We start from the raw sequence: 20,308 nt of genomic DNA, 5'->3' as shown, positions 1-20,308 counted from the left end.
CATTTTACACAAATGTCCTTTATTTGCAAAAATGTCTTCACTTTCCAAAAAAATTTACTCAATTTACAAAAATGTCCAAAATTCCAAATGAGTCCTTACTTTGTCAAACATGTCCCCACCTCTGTAAAGCAAAGTCAAAATGTTTCTATCTCAGAAAACGTCCACTGTTTACAAATTTTGGAAGTGTCCGTCCTTCACAGCAACTGAACCCTGGTATATATGTAAAGGAATTTTTTAAAAAATGTTCAAAATTCTAGGAAAATCCTCACTTTTTCAAAAACTTCCAGAGTTTCCAAAAACTGCATCATTTTTTAAAAAGGCCTCACTTCCTCAAAGTGTCCTTGCTTTACAAAAAGACCTTCGCTTTACAAAAATGACCCCATTTTCCCAAAGAATCTTTACAGAAATTACCAAACTTTACAAGAACTTCCTTACTTAAAAAAAAACATCCTTACTTGTCCACCATTCCCAAAAATGTATGAAAATTTCCCTAAAAATTTAATTAAAGTTCTCGTTTCTACTTTAAAGACTATTTACACAAAAATGTCTTTGCTTTTCCGAAATGTTGTCACTTTACAAACTTGTCTAGAATTCTAGGAGAATCTTCACTTTTTCAGAAGTCTCTATTTTCCAGACATGTCTTTAAATCCCGTCCTTCCTAAAAGTGTCCTGAAGCTCCTCAAAGTCCTCATTTTCCATTTAAACATTTAATCTCCCAGAAACCTCCCAGCAGCGATCACTTCCTGCAGCTCCTGTGAAGATCAGAGTTGGTATCCGTCCTCCCACTCTTCTTCTATTCTTCTATTTCTGCCTCCCACTGCTCACCTCGCCTCTTTCTTCTTCTGTGGTTTTTATTCAGGGAAGCTGACGGACACGGCTTCATCCTCCTCTTCCTCCCGATCTGAGAGCCCCCAGCTGCTGAGCCCTAAAGAGGGGGTCACCGCCTACAGCCAGGCCTCCACCTACACCAACCACCAGTACACCGTGCACACACCTACGCTCGCCTTCAGGTGCACAGAAATAACTTCAGTGCTCCTGCATTCACTGAGAAATCCTAAGTTATCAGAATGGAGCCACACAAGGTTTTACAATTGTCAGATAAAAACTGCATTGTTTTTATATTAAATCAACCAGATTTCAGTGAAGCCAATATCAGCCTGTATGCAGATGATGCTGTTATTTATTGCACAGATTCTGTTTACCTTCAACACCTTACAAACTTTTTGCACTCCTTACAACTCATCTTTAGAGTTTCATTGCTCTTTGTTATTGATTTATTTATAAACTAGCACTAATTAAATACTGCAAAAATTTGTATTATTCTGATAACACTATTCAGATTCTACATCATCAGCTCAGTGAAGTCAAGATCTGATGTTGTTGCAGCTGCAGAAGGACATAGCAGACCGTGTGATAAATATAACTTTTTCAGTGTTTATTAAGGCTTTAATTGATGATTTACCTTCTTCAAACTCTTGATTTTCATATATGATGTCTTTTAGAAACTCATGTCCACTTATTGTGTCAAACTGAACCTGAGAACAACTGAACTTTCCTCTGATTTCTACAGAATGAAACTCTCTTATCTGGTTTATTCAGCAGTTTGTTTTTCTCCCACTGAAGGCCGTTACATAAAGCGTTGGACTATAAATAGTGAAGAGCATCTTCAGCAGTGGGAGGAGGAGGATGGTTGATGTTACTTTAATCATCTTCCTCTCTCCAGTGACAGTGTCATTCAACTGATATGCGTTGCCAAGGGAACAGGCCTGGGGCTGGTCATCAAGGGCGGAGCAAACCGTGCCGAAGGACCAATGGTGTTCATTCAGGAAATAGTGCCTGGAGGAGACTGTCAGAAGGTCAGTATGATCTGATCAATGATCGGTTCAAATAATTCAGTAAATGTAAATAGGCTGGAGTATGGTCAATGTGTCAAACAGCAGAGAATGAAGCTGATGAGATGAAGAAGCATAAATCCAGAACATGTAAAAATTTGTCTGGGATTTCTCACTGACTAAAACGACTGAAAAATTGTCCAAAATGACATAAAGATTGTCTGAAATGATTCACAGTTTGTCCAGAATGATTACATAATGGCCAAAATGTCTTAAGACTTGTCCAAAAATACTAAGAATGTGTCCAAAATGGATAAACATTTGTCCTAAATCACTAAAATCAGTCCAAAACGGCTCAAAAAGTGACTGAAATGGCTGAAAATATGTCCAAAATGACATAAAACTTGTTTGACATGACTCACCCTTTGTCCAAAATTTTTTTTTAAATGCTTAAAATATCTTAAGACATTTTCATGACTCAAAAAATGTCCAAAGTGACTAAAAAGTGCTCAAAATGTCTTGAGATATTTCAACCGTGTTCATGACTTCATGGTGTTTTCATTGTATTTTAATGGTGTTTTCATTGTGTTTTAATGGTGTTTTCATGGTGTTTTTATTGTGTTTAAATGGTTTTTGTGGTGTTTCAGGACGGCAGGCTGCAGGTCGGGGATCAGCTGGTGTCCATCAACAAAGAGTCTTTGATCGGAGTGACATATGAGGAGGCCAGAAGCATCCTGACGAGAACCAAACTCAGGTAAACTCACCTGGAGACTCTTCATAAAGCATCAGTTATTCAATAGAAACAGAACAAGCAGATCTTAGTCACTGATGGCACCTTCAAACCAGCAGTTTTTACGAGTTTTTACTGCCTTCTACTCATATATTTATTGTTATTTATTTATTTAGTTTGCTTATAAAATAAGAATTCTGACTAATTTGATGATCAGATCTTTCTAACTACAGTTTTCTTGATACAGTGAATTATTACTGTCTGAAGCTTTAGTAAAATAGTTTTCCATGTTTAATTTAAACTCTCCTGTTCCTCAGACCCGACCCCACAGTGGAGATTGCCTTCATCAGGCGGAGGTCTTCCTCCAGCTCCAGCAGTGGACCACACAGTCCCATCTCCCTGCAGGGCTCCGGGGGAGGAGGACCCCAGACCAGAGCTCCAGGGCTGGGACCTGGACCTCCACAGCCCACCATGGTCACCAAGATCACCTCCAGCAGGAACCCAGCCAGCGAGACTCTGCCCACCGTTAACGTCACCCAGGTCTGAGATAGGATGAGATGAGAAAAAATGAGATGAGATAGGATGAGATGAGATAAGATAAAATGAGATGTGATGAGACAAAATTAGATAAGATGAGATGAAGATATGATGAGACATGATACGATGAGATAAAAAGAGATGAGATATGATGGAGATAACATAAGAAATGAGTGAAATGTGTTGAGACGTAATGAGATGAGATAAAAATGAGATGAGAACAGATATGATGTGATGAGGTACAATGAAATTAGATGACATGGATGAGATGAGATAATAAAAGACAAATAAATGTCCAATAGTGCTTGAAGCTTGTGTCAAAAATTCTCTCAAATGTCTCAAAAGTGACTTAAATTTACTTGAAATTGCTTTTAAAAATGTGTTAAAACAACAAAAGGTTGTCTACATTTAATAACCAAAATATGTATACTTCTTTTCAAGTTTTATGCCTCATGATTTGATGTCACAAGACTTGACTTGTATAAAATTACCCAAAAAGACAAAAAAAGTCCAGAATTACTTGAAAACATTTCAAAACTGCAGCAGCTGCACACAGATGAGGCTGGAAGAAATAGGACAATAATTACAATAATACGATGAGGCCAGAAATAAAGACTTAATAAAGAAAACACCAGAAACCACAAGTTCCTGTTTTCAATGAGATGTTAATCTAACCAGATGCATCAGGAGCATCTTCCTGAATATGTCGTTATATTTCCTCTGTAATGAACTACATTTTACTGACTGTTTGTTTCCTGTTTATTTGTGTGTTTTGTGTGATTGTTTGCAGGTCCGAGTGTCTCCAGGTAGAACAGAACAGACTCATGTTTCCTCCCCAGCAGAGACTCACAGCAGCACTGAGACAAACACTGGTACGTTTTTAATTAACGCCACACAATAAAACACATGAAGGTCTTAAATCACCACAGTGTGGACATAACCTGCACAGTTTCCAAAAAACAATGAAAACTATTAGAACCACATTCAAAACAGTTTTAAAAAATAGTGTAGGATTGGTAGAAAATGCCTAAAAGGGACAAATATTTGTCCAAATCTCAACAACTGAAGAAATTAAATCATGACTAAATTTATACATATTCAGAACTGTCCAAAATTGCTCTAAAATTTTCACAAAAAAACCCAAAAGTTTGTCTAACTGACCTGAAACGTCTCTAATTGACTTGTCCAAAAGTACTTAATCTAAAACTACTCGAAATATCTGAGTCCAAGATGGCTAAACACTCGTCTAAAATGACTCCAGAATTCTTTAAAACCTCTCAAAGATTGTGTCCAAAATCACTACTAAAAAGTGACAAAGATAGTCCTAATTTAAACTGAAGAAATTCAGCTTTCGATAAATAATCAAAATTGTCCAAAATTACTTAGAATCCATCCAAAATGACTTCAAGATTTTGTCCAGAACAACTTGAAACTTGTCCTGAATTACTCCAATTTCACCTTTGACTCATCCAAAGTGACTCAATAATGATCCAAAAAGACAAAATAATTGTCCCAGATTAGTCAGTGCATGTCCAAAATATCTCACAAATGGTCCGAAACGGCTCAATGCGTGTCTGAAGTGTCTCAAAAATAGTAGAAATGGCAGACATTCTCTAAAATGACTCTAAAATAGTGGAAAATGACATAAACATTCTATAAAATTACTTTTAAATAATCTAAAATTACATAATCTCTGAAATGTCTCAACAATAGTGTAAAACAACATGAACATTCTCTAAAATGACTCTAAAATAGTATAAAATTGCACATTCTCTAAAAAGACTCAAAAATAGTATAAAATGATATAAACATTCTCTAAAAAGACTCTAAAATAGTTTAAAATGACAAACATTCTCTAAAAACACTAAAATAGTTTAAAATGACAAACATTCTCTAAAAAGACTCTAAAATAGTCTAAAATTACACGAACATTCTCTAAAAAGACTCAAAAATAGTATAAAATGGCGTAAGCATTCTCTAAAAATACTCTTAAATAGTGTAAAATGACATGAACATTCTCTAAAATGACTCTAAAATAGTATAAAATTACACAAACATTGTCTAAAAAGACTCTAAAATAGTTTAAAATGACTCTAAAATAGTGTAAAATCACATAAACTGTCGTCTTAAACTAAATAAACAAACCCTACGTCTAAAATTTCTCAAAAATGGTCTGAAATGGCTCAGTATTCGTCTAAAACATAAACCTTGGTGCTGTGGACCCTCCATCCACCCCGACCTCCTCCCACTGACTCCCATTGATTAGCTGGCTGTAGATTGTTGATGATAGATTATTGGAGCTGTAACTCTGCTCTGAGTGAAGTCTGGAGGTGACAGATGGCTGCTGGTTGGCTGCCGGTCAGAGGAGGAAGTGATATAGGCGGGAGGTCTGCATTCTGATTGGCTGCTGAGACCTGAGGCGTCATGGTGACCATGTGTGAAGGTTTTCCTCCCTGTTGGTTTGACGTCACGCCTTCAGACGGGGGATATTTTTATAACACACTAGTACACAACCAGAGACACACAACACTAATGTGTGTTTGTGGTCATTTCACAAGTTGCTTTATGTGTTTTTGCAGTTACATTTTGTGTTTTTATAGCTGCTTTGTGTGTTTTTGTGTTTGTCATGAGTGTTTTTGTAGTTGTTATGAGTTTTGTAGATGATTTTTGTGCTTTTTAGTTGATTTTTGTGTTTTTATAGTTGCTTTGTGTATATTTTAGTTGCACATCGTAATTTCTACAGCTGCTTTGTGTGGTTTTTAGTTGTTTTGTGTGTTTCTGTAGTTGTTTTGTGAGTTTAAATAGTTGATATTTGTGGTTTTCAGTTGCTTTGTGTGTTGTTGCAGTTGGTTCTTGTGTTTTTATAGTTTTGTGTTTTTGCCGTAGCTTTATGTGTTTTGTAGTTATTTTGTGTTTTTGTAGCATTGTGTTTTTACAGTAGCTTTGTGTCTTTTTGTAGTCATTAAGTGTACCTTTGTTGCTCTTTTATGTGTTTTCTCAGTTGCTTTCAGTGTTCTTGTTGTTGCATTGAGATCGTTCGTAGTTTTGTGTGTCTGTGCGGTCACTTTGTGTCTCTTTGTAGTTGTTTTGTGGACATTGTGAGTCTGTTTGAAGTCTGTTTGTGTCTCTTTGATGCATCTTTGCTGTTTAGTGAATATTTTTTTGCTTCTGTATGTTTTTTCTGTCTCTGAAATAGTTTTGCTGAGATTTTCTTTGTCGTTGCTTTTTTGTTGTTTTGTGTCTCCTTGCAGTCACTTTATAGATGTTGTGTGTTTCTGTGTAATCATTTGGCATCTCTCTGTGTTGTTCTCTGTTGTGTTGTGGTTAAAACGTCCTTCAGACTGAGCTTTATGACTTTCCAACATCATTGTAAAAACATGATTATTTATGACGTCTGAACAGTTCACGTCAGAATAAAACCTTCAGGCTTGTTTACTGTAGTTGTGTGTTTGTAGTTTTGTGTTCAGACTTACAACACACATGTTGAGTTCAGACGTTTCCTTTCATGTTAGTTTGTGTTTCAAACGTCCAGTTTTCTGTGACGCTTAAACTGAGTTTTAAATCAAGCTGTGTGTTTGCTTGTTTGTTTGTTCAAATCTTTGTTTGTTTGTGTCTGTTTGTTTGTTTATATCTTTGTGTGTTTGTTTGTGAGTCTTTTTGCTTATATCTTTGTCTGTTTGTTTATATCTTTCTGTGTGTGTGTTTATATCTTTGTTGTTTGTTTATGTCTTTGTTTATGTGTGTGTTTATATCTTTGTTGTTTGTTTATGTCTTTGTTTATGTGTGTGTGTTTGTATCTTTGTTGTTCTTCATATCCTTGTTTGTTTTTGTGTATGTTTGTTTATATCTTTGTTGTTTGTTTATATCTTTCTTTGTATGTGTTTATATCTTGTTATTTGTTTATATCTTTGTATGTGTGTTTATATCTTTGTTGTTTGTTTATGTCTTTGTTTGTTTATGTCTTTGTTTGTTTGTTTCTGTCTTTTTTTGTGTTTGTTTTCAGATCTCAGCAGCAGTCAGGTTCCTCAGAAAAGTCGCCTCAGACTGGACCGACTGGATCAGGTCAGTTTGTTCATTCAGCTCCTCTTCATCCAATCAGAGTCGGCCACTCCTGAGAGCTGGGCTGTGATTGGCTGCTGGTCAGTGTGTGTGTCAGCTGACAGTATTGATTGGTGTATTGATCTGTGTATTGATCTGTGTTCAGGCTCTGGATGTGATCGGTCTGAAGCCCAGCGAGTCCCAGCGTCAGACGCTCCGGTCCAGAATACGAGTTGATCCATCCGGAACCGTCGCCTTCTCAGGTAAGACTCACCTGAGTTCAGCACACAGGAGGTAAAGTTTAATGAACTACATTTAATGTGTACAAGTACTGAGGTTTAAAGGTACTTCTACTGTAGTATTTCCAGTGTGTCCAGCTGTTTACCTCCTACTTGTTTATCTGCTTTAGTTACTGTTGAAGGTTTTATGGAAACAGAAAAGAAAAATGTGCAAAATTAAAAGAAAAAAACCTGAAAAAACACATAAAAATGGTGTAATGTTCAAATATGTGTAAATTAATGACACATTTAGCTGATTAATAAAGTAAAACTGTGTTTTTGTCCTTTTTTCTACAGTTAGCATGTAAATTTAAACCTTTTTCTGTGATTTTAATTGATATTTGCTGTAATTTAAAAAACCAAAGAAAAATCTTTTCCATTTTTCAGTCCTTAATTGTTCTTTTAAGTTATGGCAAACAGCAGTAAAAGTAAATATTTAAATACAGAAAGAGCATTTACAACAATACTGATTTTTCATGTGGACATTATCTGTTTGTTTAATTGTTTTTTTCTTGTTTTCACACATTGTCTAGCACCTAATTATAATTATATTTTTTGCAGATTAAAATACGGTATTATACAGTAATGCTATTTATAAAAATACAGCCTATTTTTCCTTTGTTTTGTTTCTGTTTTTACAATTAATGTTTAAATGTAATTTTTATGTAATTTTCTTAAATATTATCTGTAATAAAACTGGAGAAATCTGTAAAATAATATTTAAAAAAATATATATGTATATTGTATATGTGTATGTGTGTGTATATATATATATATATATATATATATACATATATATATATATATATATATATATATATATATATATAGTACAGGAAATATTAGTAACATCAGTAAAAACTGTAATTTTATGGTCACACGCTGTAAAGGAACAAATTACTATTTATAGAAATACACATTTTTGATGTGGACATTATTTACAGCTTTGGCCTGTTTTTTTTTCACACGTCAATTTCTTATTTTTTCTGTGATATTTCTAGATATCTAAAATGTAATTTAAAAAATCTGTAATCTGTCAATTAAACTGTTAAGCATTAAGAATATACATCATTTTTCTTTTATTTGACACCAAATATCTGTAAAATTATCATTTTTTGCTGATTAAAATATAGTTAAACAGTGTGATTTTATGGCCAATGAAAAAAAAGACTATTTATAAAAGCACAGGTTTTTGATGTTTTATTATTTACAGTTTTGGCTTTATTTTCTGCTTGTTTGTTTGTTTTTGCAGTTATTGTGTAATTTATTTTCCTTTTCTGTGATTTTATTAGATATAATCTGTAATAAAACAGGAGAAACCTGTAAAATAATAATATTGTCTTTAAAAATAACAGTTCACAGCTGCAGGTCTGCAAACTGATGAGAAGAAGCAGGAAAATCAAATTATTTCTGTGTTTGAAGCCATAACTGGAGTCTAATAGATGAATCCTGTAAATGATCCTTTAGTCTATGATGATCCGTTCTGTTCTGGTTCTTCTGGTTCTGTTCCAGACTTTGCGAACCTGACCAGAGAACTGTTCAAGCCTCAGCTGGAGGAACTTCCAGTCACCCATCCAGGATCCAGGTTCACCTCCGAGGATCTGTCCAGTCTGCTGGAGACGCCGTCCAACCCGCTGGTAGGACCTCCAACTGTTCTGGTCCACCTCCTGGTTAGACTAGAACATTATCAGAACGTCTAGATAACATCTGGTCCACCTGCTGGTTAGATCAGAACATTATCAGAACCTTTAGATAACATCTGGTCCACCTGCTGGTTAGATCAGAACATTATCAGAACCTTTAGATAACATCTGGTCACCTTCCTGGTTAGACTAGAACATTATCAGAACCTTTAGATAACATCTGGTCCACCTCCTGGTTAGAGTAGAACATTATCAGAACCTTTAGATAACATCTGGTCCACCTCCTGGTTAGACTAGAACATTATCAGAACCTTTAGATAACATCTGGTCCACCTCCTGGTTAGACTAGAACATTATCAGAACCTTTAGATAAAATCTGGTCCACCTCTTGGTTAGATCAGAACATTATCAGAACCTTTAGATAACATCTGGTCCACCTGCTGGTTAGATCAGAACATTATCAGAACCTTTAGCTAACATCTGGTCACCTTCCTGGTTAGACTAGAACATTATCAGAACCTTTAGATAACATCTGGTCCACCTCTTGGTTAGATCAGAACATTATCAGAACCTTTAGATAACATCTGGTCCACCTCCTGGTTAGACTAGAACATTATCAGAACCTTTAGATAAAATCTGGTCCACCTCTTGGTTAGATCAGAACATTATCAGAACCTTTAGATAACATCTGGTCCACCTGCTGGTTAGATCAGAACATTATCAGAACCTTTAGCTAACATCTGGTCACCTTCCTGGTTAGACTAGAACATTATCAGAACCTTTAGATAACATCTGGTCCACCTCTTGGTTAGATCAGAACATTATCAGAACCTTTCTATAACACCTGGTCTACTTCCTGGTTAGAGTAGAACATTATCAGAACCTTTAAATAGCATCTGGTCCACCTCCTGGTTAGAGTAGAACATTATCAGAACCTTTAGATAATGTTGTTCATATTATTTCAAATCATGTTCCTGTGAGATTAAAAGCTAACTGAGAACATTTCCACTTTCGGAGGATAACTGCAAATGTTTTACTTCTTAAAATGTTCTGCGAAAGCAATAAAAAATGTAAAAGACTTCAGTGAAAGCACCAAGAAATGATGTAGAATCACCATGAAAAGATCCAAAAATCCCAACAAAGATGTAGAATAACAATAAAAACTAAAGATCCCAAGAAATAAAATGGAAAATGACAACAAAAAGGAACAAAATTACGAGGAAAAGACACAAAAACGTCAACAAATATTGAGAAATACCAATGAAAACTCAAGAGACCAAGAAAAACAAACACAAAATTACAAAAAAAATGGCACAAAATCACCAAAAAAGCTGCAAAACCCCAACAAACATGGGAAATACCAAAGAAACCTCAAAATCCCAAGAAAAAAAAGTAAAATTGCAATATAAAGGTCCAAAATTACCATAAAAAGTCGTGGGATTAGCACAAAAAGATGCTAAACCACTGATGAATACATAAAACAATCCAGAAAAGATGCACAAAACCACTAGAAAACGATGTGAAATTACCTCAAAATCCCAACAAAACACACAAAATCACCATGAAAAGATGCAAAATCTGAACTGAAAACATGTGAAATGCCAATGAAAACTTAAAGTCCGGAGAAAACAGCAAAATCACAATAGAAAGCTTCAAAATTTTTAAAAAATGACACTTAAAAGTATGAAATCATCCCTTAAAGAAGCCACATCACAAAAAATACATAAAACCACCAAGAAATGATGCAAAATCACTAAAAACTGACAGAAAATCACCACCAAATGATAAAAAGACAGACATGTGAAACTCAAAATTTCAAGAAATAAAATGGAAAATAACAAATAAAAGACACAATCACAACACATGAGCACTGAAAGATGTTAACCACCAAAGATCACGCAAAACCACCTCCGAAAGATGCAAAACCCCAACAAATGTGAAATACTAATGAAAAGTCAAAATCCCAAGAAAAAACAAGCAAAATCACAATAAAAAAAGCTCAGAAATTGCAAAAATAGAGAAAGAACAGCAATAAAAAGTATGAAATCATCACAAAAAAATACTAGAAATGATGCAAAATCACAAAAAGCTGTCAGAAAATCATCACAGTAAGATGCAAAACCCCAAAAACATGGAAAACTCAAAATTCCAAGACATGAAATGGAAAATGAAAACAAAAAGACACAAAATCACCAAAAGTATCATGAAATCACCACTGAAGGATGTCAACCACCAAAGATCACACAACATCACCACAGAAAAATGGCACAAAGTCCTCAGAAAAAGATGCAAAATACCAACAAACATGTGAAATAGTAATGAGAACTCATAATCCCAAGAAAAAAAAAGCAAAATCACAATAAAAAGGTTAAAATTGGCAAAAAATTTATGAAATCCTCACTTAAAGATGCAACGTCATATAAAATCCCCAAAATCCCCAAGAAATGATGCAAAAGATGGCACAAAATCACCACAAAAAGATGCAAAATCACCAAAAAAAAACATGACAAAATCCCAATAAAAAGGTGTGAAATCACCTCTGAAAGATGTTAGCCGCCAAAGAGATGCGTACAACCACAAAGAAATCACACAAAATCACCACAAAAACACGAAAAATCACTAAAAACTGTCACAAAACCACCACTAAAAGATGCAGAAACTATGGCTGTAGAAGTGTGGATCTCTGATGTAAATATATAGTATGTATATAGTATAACATGTAGTACAATATGTAGTATAATATAAATAGTATAATATGCAGTATAATATATAATATGTAGTATAATATATAATATAATGTATAGTATAATCTATAGTATGGTCTGTAGAACCCAGCTGATCCTCACCTATTGATCCGGATGTTCCACCATCGATCAGCTGATGTTTTGAGGGGGCGGGGCTCTGAGCCGTCCAATCAGCAGAACTTAAAGATTTTCATCACAGCTGGTGACAGAATCTGATCAATAATCAATCAGAGCTGAGAGCAGATACACAACGTTACTGTGAAGTACTGTGTTCAGGTACTTCTACTGCAGTATTTACTGTTACTGAAGTACTCTGTTCATGTACTTCTACTGCAGTATTTACTGTTACTGAAGTACTGTGTTCATGTACTTCTACTGCAGTATTTAGTAGTTTCATAAATTCTCATCAAGAAACACAGAATTGTTTGCATACCAACACGTTCTCTAGAAGAACTTTAAGTGAACTATTGTTACCTTTAGAACGTTTCTTGGTTATAAATGAGGAACCATGATGTTCTCTAGAAGAACTTAATGTGAACTAATGTTACCTTCAGAACGTTTCTTGGTGGTAAATGAGGAACCATGATGTTCTCTGATGTTTCCAGCCATCTCTGTCGGACTCTGAGGACCTGGAGGAAATGGAGAGGCTGAGGAAGGAACACATCGAGGCTCTGAGGGAGATCAAGAGGCTGCAGGTAGAAAAAAAACCCTTCAGTATACGTGTGTGTGTGTGTGTGTGTATATATATATATATATATATATATATATATATAAACATCATCAGTATACGGTCATAAACAGAATAAATAAATCTGCTGCTTCCTTCCAGGACCATCAGCTGGTATCAGAATCAGGTTTATTAGTTCAATCTTCTGGTTTCTCTCAGTGAATTTTCGTCTTCATGTCCGTTCTTCGGGAATTTCCATGTTTTTATCGTAATTTAATTTTCCGGGGATTTTGTAGATCTTTGATGTGATTTCATGTCATTTGAAATAACTTTGTCTTTTTATTGTGATTTTGCATCTTTTTTTGTTGATATTGCATGCTTTTGAAGTGATTTCATGCCATTTTCTGTCTTTCAATTGTAATTTTGTGTCTTTTTTTTAGATTTAGTTACTTTTTATGGTGTTTTCACATATTTTTGTTTTGATTTCACTCCTTTTAATGGGGATTTCACTCCTTCTAATGGGGATTTCACTCCTTTTTATGGGGATTTCACTCCTTCTAATGGGGATTTCACTCCTTTTTATGGGGATTTCACTCCTTCTAATGGGGATTTCACTCCTTTTTATGGGGATTTCACTCCTTCTAATGGGGATTTCACTCCTTTTTATGGGGATTTCACTCCTAATGGGGATTTCACTCCTTTTTATGGGGATTTCACTCCTGTTTTTGGAGATTTTTGCCATCTTTCTGTCTTTTCATTGTGAGTTTACATGGTTTTGTGGGGATTTTGTGTCTTTTTGTGGTGATTCAACACCCCTTTGTGGAGATTGTGGATGTTTTGATGATGATTCTACTCCTTTTATGTGGATTTTGCCCCTCTTTGATAGTGATTTCAAATAATTTGCCGTCTTTCATTGTGATTTTTCCTGTTTTTGTCAGGATTTTGAGCCCTTGTGGTGATTTTGTGTCATTTCATTGTGATTTTGCATTTCCTTTTTCTTGGGACGACACAAGTTTTTACTATTTGCAGCTTCGTTGCAGCCAATCAGGTTCATCTTTGACCAAACCTGAACACATACGAAGAATCTGAATTTGTTTTTAGTTTCTCTCTGAACACGTGTGTTCTTTGTGTTAGCGTGTTTTCAGCCTGTTCATGTGAGTCATTGTGTTGATTTAATGCTTCTACAGGAGCAGCTGGTGGAATCTCAGAAGGTTCATCATCAGCTGGAAGAGGAGCTCAGCAAAGTCAAACAGGTGAGTCTCACGCTAACCCTCTACTGGTGGTATACTGGTGGTCTACTGGTGGTCTACTGGTGGTATACTGGTGGTCTACTGGTGGTATACTGGTGGTCTACTGGTGGTATACTGGTGGTCTACTGGTGGTCTACTGGTGGTATACTGGTGGTCTACTGGTGGTATACTGGTGGTCTACTGGTGGTGTACTGGTGGTCTACTGGTGGTCTACTGGTGGTATACTGGTGGTCTACTGGTGGTATACTGGTGGTGTACTGGTGGTCTACTGGTGGTCTACTGGTGGTATACTGGTGGTCTACTGGTGGTATACTGGTGGTCTACTGGTGGTATACTGGTGGTCTACTGGTGGTGTACTGGTGGTCTACTGGTGGTCTACTGGTGGTATACTGGTGGTCTACTGGTGGTATACTGGTGGTGTACTGGTGGTCTACTGGTGGTCTACTGGTGGTATACTGGTGGTCTACTGGTGGTATACTGGTGGTCTACTGGTGGTATACTGGTGGTTTACTGGTGGTCTACTGGTGGTCTACTGGTGGTATACTGGTGGTATACTGGTGGTTTACTGGTGGTCTACTGGTGGTCTACTGGTGGTATACTGGTGGTCTACTGGTGGTCTACTGGTGGTCTACTGGTGGTATACTGGTGGTATACTGGTGGTTTACTGGTGGTATACTGGTGGTCTACTGGTGGTCTACTGGTGGTATACTGGTGGTCTACTGGTGGTCTACTGGTGGTATACTGGTGGTCTACTGGTGGTATACTGGTGGTATACTGGTGGTCTACTGGTGGTATACTGGTGGTATACTGGTGGTATACTGGTGGTATACTGGTGGTCTACTGGTAGTCTACTGGTGGTATACTGGTGGTATACTGGTGGTCTACTGGTAGTCTACTGGTGGTGTACTGGTGGTATACTGGTGGTATACTGGTAGTCTACTGGTGGTATACTGGTGGTCTACTGGTGGTATACTGGTGGTATACTGGTGGTATACTGGTGGTCTACTGGTAGTCTACTGGTGGTATACTGGTGGTATACTGGTGGTATACTGGTGGTCTACTGGTGGTATACTGGTAGTCTACTGGTGGTATACTGGTGGTCTACTGGTGGTATACTGGTGGTATACTGGTGGTATACTGGTGGTCTACTGGTAGTCTACTGGTGGTGTACTGGTGGTATACTGGTGGTATACTGGTAGTCTACTGGTGGTATACTGGTGGTATACTGGTGGTCTACTGGTGGTATACTGGTGGTATACTGGTGGTATACTGGTGGTCTACTGGTGGTATACTGGTAGTCTACTGGTGGTATACTGGTGGTATACTGGTGGTATACTGGTGGTATACTGGTGGTCTACTGGTAGTCTACTGGTGGTATACTGGTGGTATACTGGTGGTGTACTGGTGGTATACTGGTAGTCTACTGGTAGTCTACTGGTGGTCTACTGGTGGTATACTGAGAACACTGGGAGGACAGTGAAGCTCTGTTGGCTCTGATTGAGTCTAGAATAGTTTGTGAATCAGCAGCAGATTGAACTCTTCGTCTCCCACTCTGCTGCCTTTCAGCTTCGGCTGCGTTGCGTAACGATCGATCGACGTCCACATTTAGACGACTGGTGCACCTGCAGAGGTTCAGACGTTCAGCTTCGTGTTTTAATTTTATCTCTTCGTCTGCAAACAGCAGCAGGTTTAGTGTAGATCTGCAGAAATAAATCTGTAAAATAACAGAAAGTTCTGCCAGCTCTTCACCTTAACGAAATTCTGTCGTTTAAAATCTAAAAAAAAAAAAAAAAAGGGACATTTCCTGTTAATGAACGTCGTGTCCACACCAAAATGTACTGATTTTAAACTAATGGTGATTTCACATTTTCAGTGGTGATTTTGTGTATTTTTGTTGTGATTTCACTTTATTTTCCCTTTTAGACTGTGAGTGTTCATCAGTATCTCACATCTTTGTGAGTGGTTTAGCATCTTTTTGTGGTAATTTTGCCTCTTTTGGTGGTCAATTTTGTGTCTTTTAATTGTAATTTTGCTTTTTTTTCTTGGGGTTTTGAGTGTTTATCAGTATTTTGCATCTTTTTGTGTGATTTCATGTCTTTTCATGGTCATTTTGTGTCTTTTGTTGCATTTTTTTGTCTTTGTGGCGATTTTCTTCATTAACTTCTTGGGATTTTAAGTGTTCTTGGGTATTTAGCGTTGTGGTAATTATTTATGTATTTATGTATTTATGTATATAGTCAGTGGTTTAGCATCTTTTTGTGGTGATTGCATGATTTTGTGGTAATTTTGTGTCTTTTAATTGTAATTTTGCATTTTTTTCTTGGGATTTTGAGCATTTATTGGTATTTTGCATGTTTGTAGTGAATTTGCATCTTCTTTTGGTAATTTTAAACATTTTTGTGTTGATTTCTCATCTTTTTGTGGTATTTTGCATATTTTTGATGGTGATTTTGCATGTTTATGTAAATGTAAAAAGGGGGAATTTTCTGTTATTTAGCTTTCTGATAACAGCAAAACAAACAAAACAGCATTCAGTCCAAGTAAAAAAATATAATGGTGATATTAAAGTAAAAAAACACAAAACGCTGCATTCGAGCTGAAGGTCGACACGCTGCTGCAGGAAGAAGCTCCTGCTGAGTCCATCAGTTATCCAACCACAGAAACACCAACTTCAGTCTAATTTTACCTCCAGTGACCCACTTCTGATGGTCAGACTTTAACCTGCTGGTAGTGGAGCAGAAAAACCTGCTTCAGAGATCAATATTCACAATAAATCACAGGAAAGACGCACCAGGATCAGTTTCTTCATGTTATTTAAAAAATAACGGAACAGTAAATCCTGTCAGACAAAAAAATGATCACACAGAGACAAAATCTGACCAAAAAAAGAGAAAACAGGACAGAAAAACAACAAAAGGATGACAAAATATAACTAGAACAAGAAAAAATTACCAAAATTAGGTCAAAATTACCAAAACAAGACAAAAAAGGGCAAAATATGATCAAAAAAGGCAAAATAAAAAGCAAGGTTTTAATGAAAACAACAAAATATAGGCAAAATATGACCAAAACAGGACAAAAAAATGCGATAAAAAAGCATAATGTGACCCAGAAAGGGACGAAATGACCAAAATGAGACAAAAATGACAAAAACATGACAAAATATGACCAAAAACTGTCAAATATTTATCCCACAGAAACAAAAAAGGCCTAAAGCCTAAACAAGACAGAAAAACAACAACAAAAGGGGGCAAAATACAACCAAAAAAAGAAAAAAGTGACAAAAATTTGATAAAAATGATCAAAACAGGACAAAAAAGGCTAAACATGATCAAAAAAGACAAAATAAAAAGCAAGATTTTAATGAAAACAACAAAATATAGGCAAAATATTACCAAAACTGGACAAAAATACTGCAAAATATGACCAGAAACTGTGAAATATTTATCTCACAGAAACAAAATAACAAAAGGAGGCCAAAAAGCAGGACAAAAAAAAAATTGGAAAAATATCATCAAAAAGAGAATAAAAAACATAGATCTACATAACAAAAATGAAATATTGGCACAATGTGACCAAATGGATATCAAAATTTGAAAAAGAGGACAAAAAAGAAGCAAAATATGACTCAAAAAATGCAAAATGAGACAAAAATAACAAAAACAGTACCAAAAGGGAAAAAAACTCAAAATGGGACAAACGTACAAATGACCAAAACATTAAGAACAAAAAGAGACAAAAACAATAACAAAATATCACCATTTAAGAACCAGAATCGGCAAAAAGAGAAAGAATCATCAGATTTTTAAAATTTTCATTAGAAGTTTGATGCTGAAAACAAAGATTTCTAACATCCTCTAATTCATAGTTTCCTCTGTTTATAATTATAATAATATTCTAATCAGCTCTGATGGAAGTTAAACTGTGGTGTTTTTTTCTGCTGTAAAGGAAGCTGACGGTGAATCTGGCAGCTTTAAACCTCCTGCAGCTTCTTCAGATGTAGAAAAACTGACAGATGAAGCCAGAAAACCTCCGTCCGAGTCACTCTGACCATCTGTTAGCTTCTGTTATTATCTGTTAGCTTCTGTTAGCTTCTGTTATATCTGTTAGCTTCACACATGATACATTCAAGAGCTGTCAGAAAGCTGAGCATCGAAACATTCTGTCTGTTTTAACAATTTCTAATTGATAAATGGTGAAAGTTTATATATTTTCATGGTATTTAGTTTCCTTTGTTGTGTTATTGTCACTGTTTTGGTCATATTTGGCTCATTTTTGTCTGTTTATAATCATATTTTACCTTTTAATGTCACTTTTCTGTCTTGTTTTTATCATTTTTGTCCCATTTTGACAGTTTTTGTCTGCTTTTCATACATTTTTTGTCTGTTTTTGGTCATGTTTTGTCTGTTTTTTTGGAGTTTCTTTGATAAAAGGTAAAATCAGCCAGAAAACCTGCAGAAAGAGTGAAACATGGAGACAGTATGTCACTGAAATCCATCACAGAAGAAGGAGATGTTTAAATGTTTCATGTATGTTTTGGTTTCATGAGGAAACACTGAGGGTCCCTGAATACAGAACTGAGGCTTTCTGATGGTTCACTGAGTAACTCTCCTCCTTCTCCTTCTTCTCCTCCTCCTCCTCCTTCTTCTTCTCCTCCTCCTTCTTCTTCTTCTCCTCCTCCTTCTTCTTCTCCTCCTCCTTCTTCTCCTTCTCCTCCTCCTCCTTCTTCTCCTCCTCTTCCTTCTTCTTCTCCTCCTCCTTCTTCTTCTTCTCCTCCTTCTCCTCCTCCTCCTTCTTCTCCTCCTCCTTCTCCTCCTCCTCCTTCTTCTCCTCCTTCTTCTTCTTCTTCTCCTCCTTCTCCTCCTTCTTCTCCTCCTTCTCCTCCTCCTTCTCCTCCTCCTCCTTCTTCTTCTCCTCCTCCTTCTTCTCCTCCTCCTCCTCCTTCTTCTCCTCCTCCTCCTTCTTCTCCTCCTTCTCCTTCTTCTTCTCTCCTCCAGGAGATGAAGGTAGGAGCTGAGGAGAGTCGGTCTCTCCGTTCTCGGGTCCAGGTGGCTGAGGAGGCCCAGAAACAGGCCCGTGGGATGGAGATGGACTATGAGGAGGTGATCCACCTGCTGGAGGCCGAGATCGCTGAGCTGAAGACCCAGAGGGTGGAGCAGCCGGCCAATCAGGTGGCAGCTAACAAGGTGGTGATCAATAAGGTGGTGATCAATAAGGTGGTGATCAATAAGATGATGATCAATACGGTGGTGATAAATGAGGTGATGATCGATAAGGTGGAGATCAATAAGGTGGTGATCAATAAGGTGGTGATCAATAAGGTGGAGATCAATAAGGTGGTGATCAATAAGGTGGTGATCAATAAGGTGGAGATCAATAAGGTGGTGATCAATAAGGTGGAGATCAATAAGGTGGTGATCAATAAGGTGGGGATCAATAAGGTAGTGATCAATAAGGTGGTGATCAATAAGATGCCTCCGTGCTTCACTGTCAGGACTATGCATTCACTGCAGTAGTATGTATATATAATATAATATATAATTTTATTTTTTACAGATTTGTTCTGTTAAATTCCAGATAAAATCCAGTTTCCCTAAAATAATGTAAATATTGAACATCCAAATCAAAAATCTGCATTTTTACAGAAACTAACTAGTTCCTTTATTTCTGACTGTAAATCTGCTGTATTCATAAATAAATGTTTCCTTAAAGTTAGAACCAACTGGATTAAAGCTGTTCCTCTCTGAGTTCAGGTTTGTTTTTATTTAACATATAGTTTGTTTGTTTGTTTCCTCCAGGAGGAGGCCGAGGAGCTGAAGAAGAGAGTCGCTGTCCTCGAGTGTCAACTACGGAAAAGCGAAGCGGCCAAAAAGGGTTTTGAGATGTCGACCGGGAAACTGCTGATTTTTGTAGAGGTGAAAAATCAGATAAAAACAGAAACAATAGAGAGTTTAGATCCAATCAGTTCTAAACAGAATACAGATATTTATAATGAAACGACTGGAAGAACCTCACTCTGTTGTTTGTTTGTTTGTTTGTTTGTATGTGCAGAACGTTCAGGAGTTCCTGCTGGAGAGTCACGGACCCACAAAGAGCTACAGGTGCAGTGTGTGTGTGTGTGTGTGTGTGTGTGTGTGTGTGTGTGTGTGTGTGTGTGTGTGTGTGTGTGTGTGTGTGTGTGTGTGTGTGTGTGTGTGTGTGTGTGTGTGTGTGTGTGTGTGTGTGTGTGTGTGTGTGTGTGTGTGTGTGTGTGTTCGCAGGTGTGTTGTGGTGGATCAGAGTCCTCACAATGACAGAAAGATGGAGTTATACGTGTGTTAATTGACAGCCTGCTGTTCGTTAGCGACTCAGCGTCCATTAATGAGGTAGCAGATAGAGAGGTTACTATGGCAACCGTCAGCCTCCATCTCAGCTGTGTGTGTTTTGTTATTGGGTATGTGTGTGTGTGTATTAGTGTGTGATAAGTGGATCGGGGTCGTGCTGTGTGTGTTTACCTGTCTGTGTGAGGTCATTCGTACAGATGGTGTGTGTGTGTGTGTGTGTGTGTGTGTGTGTGTGTAACTGTGTGTGTGTTTGCTGTGATATATAA

At 36.7% G+C, this 20,308-nt stretch overlaps 1 protein-coding gene across 4 annotated transcripts in view; it reads left to right on the top strand.

Annotated features, from left to right (window-relative positions):
- The window catches only part of stxbp4 (syntaxin binding protein 4), a 65,800-nt gene that overhangs the window by 29,602 nt on the left and 15,890 nt on the right, over nt 1-20,308 (top strand). For 3 of the 4 annotated variants that reach the window (XM_055004774.1, XM_055004773.1, XM_055004776.1), the window contains 13 exons: nt 860-1,010; nt 1,724-1,856; nt 2,480-2,586; nt 2,880-3,102; nt 3,890-3,971; nt 7,103-7,161; nt 7,304-7,400; nt 8,928-9,052; nt 12,408-12,497; nt 13,657-13,722; nt 18,717-18,920; nt 19,518-19,634; nt 19,771-19,820. In XM_055004774.1, the coding sequence (XP_054860749.1) occupies nt 860-1,010; nt 1,724-1,856; nt 2,480-2,586; nt 2,880-3,102; nt 3,890-3,971; nt 7,103-7,161; nt 7,304-7,400; nt 8,928-9,052; nt 12,408-12,497; nt 13,657-13,722; nt 18,717-18,920; nt 19,518-19,634; nt 19,771-19,820 (1,504 nt within the window). The remainder of the gene's footprint in view (nt 1-859; nt 1,011-1,723; nt 1,857-2,479; nt 2,587-2,879; nt 3,103-3,889; nt 3,972-7,102; nt 7,162-7,303; nt 7,401-8,927; nt 9,053-12,407; nt 12,498-13,656; nt 13,723-18,716; nt 18,921-19,517; nt 19,635-19,770; nt 19,821-20,308) is intronic. The other variant, XM_055004775.1, reaches the window with a different exon arrangement.

The sequence above is a fragment of the Amphiprion ocellaris genome, chromosome 18, assembly GCF_022539595.1.
Source record: "Amphiprion ocellaris isolate individual 3 ecotype Okinawa chromosome 18, ASM2253959v1, whole genome shotgun sequence".
Classification (NCBI taxonomy): domain Eukaryota; kingdom Metazoa; phylum Chordata; class Actinopteri; family Pomacentridae; genus Amphiprion; species Amphiprion ocellaris.
The sequence above is the reverse complement of the archived record's forward strand: the minus strand, read 5'-3'. Positions and strand labels throughout refer to the sequence as shown.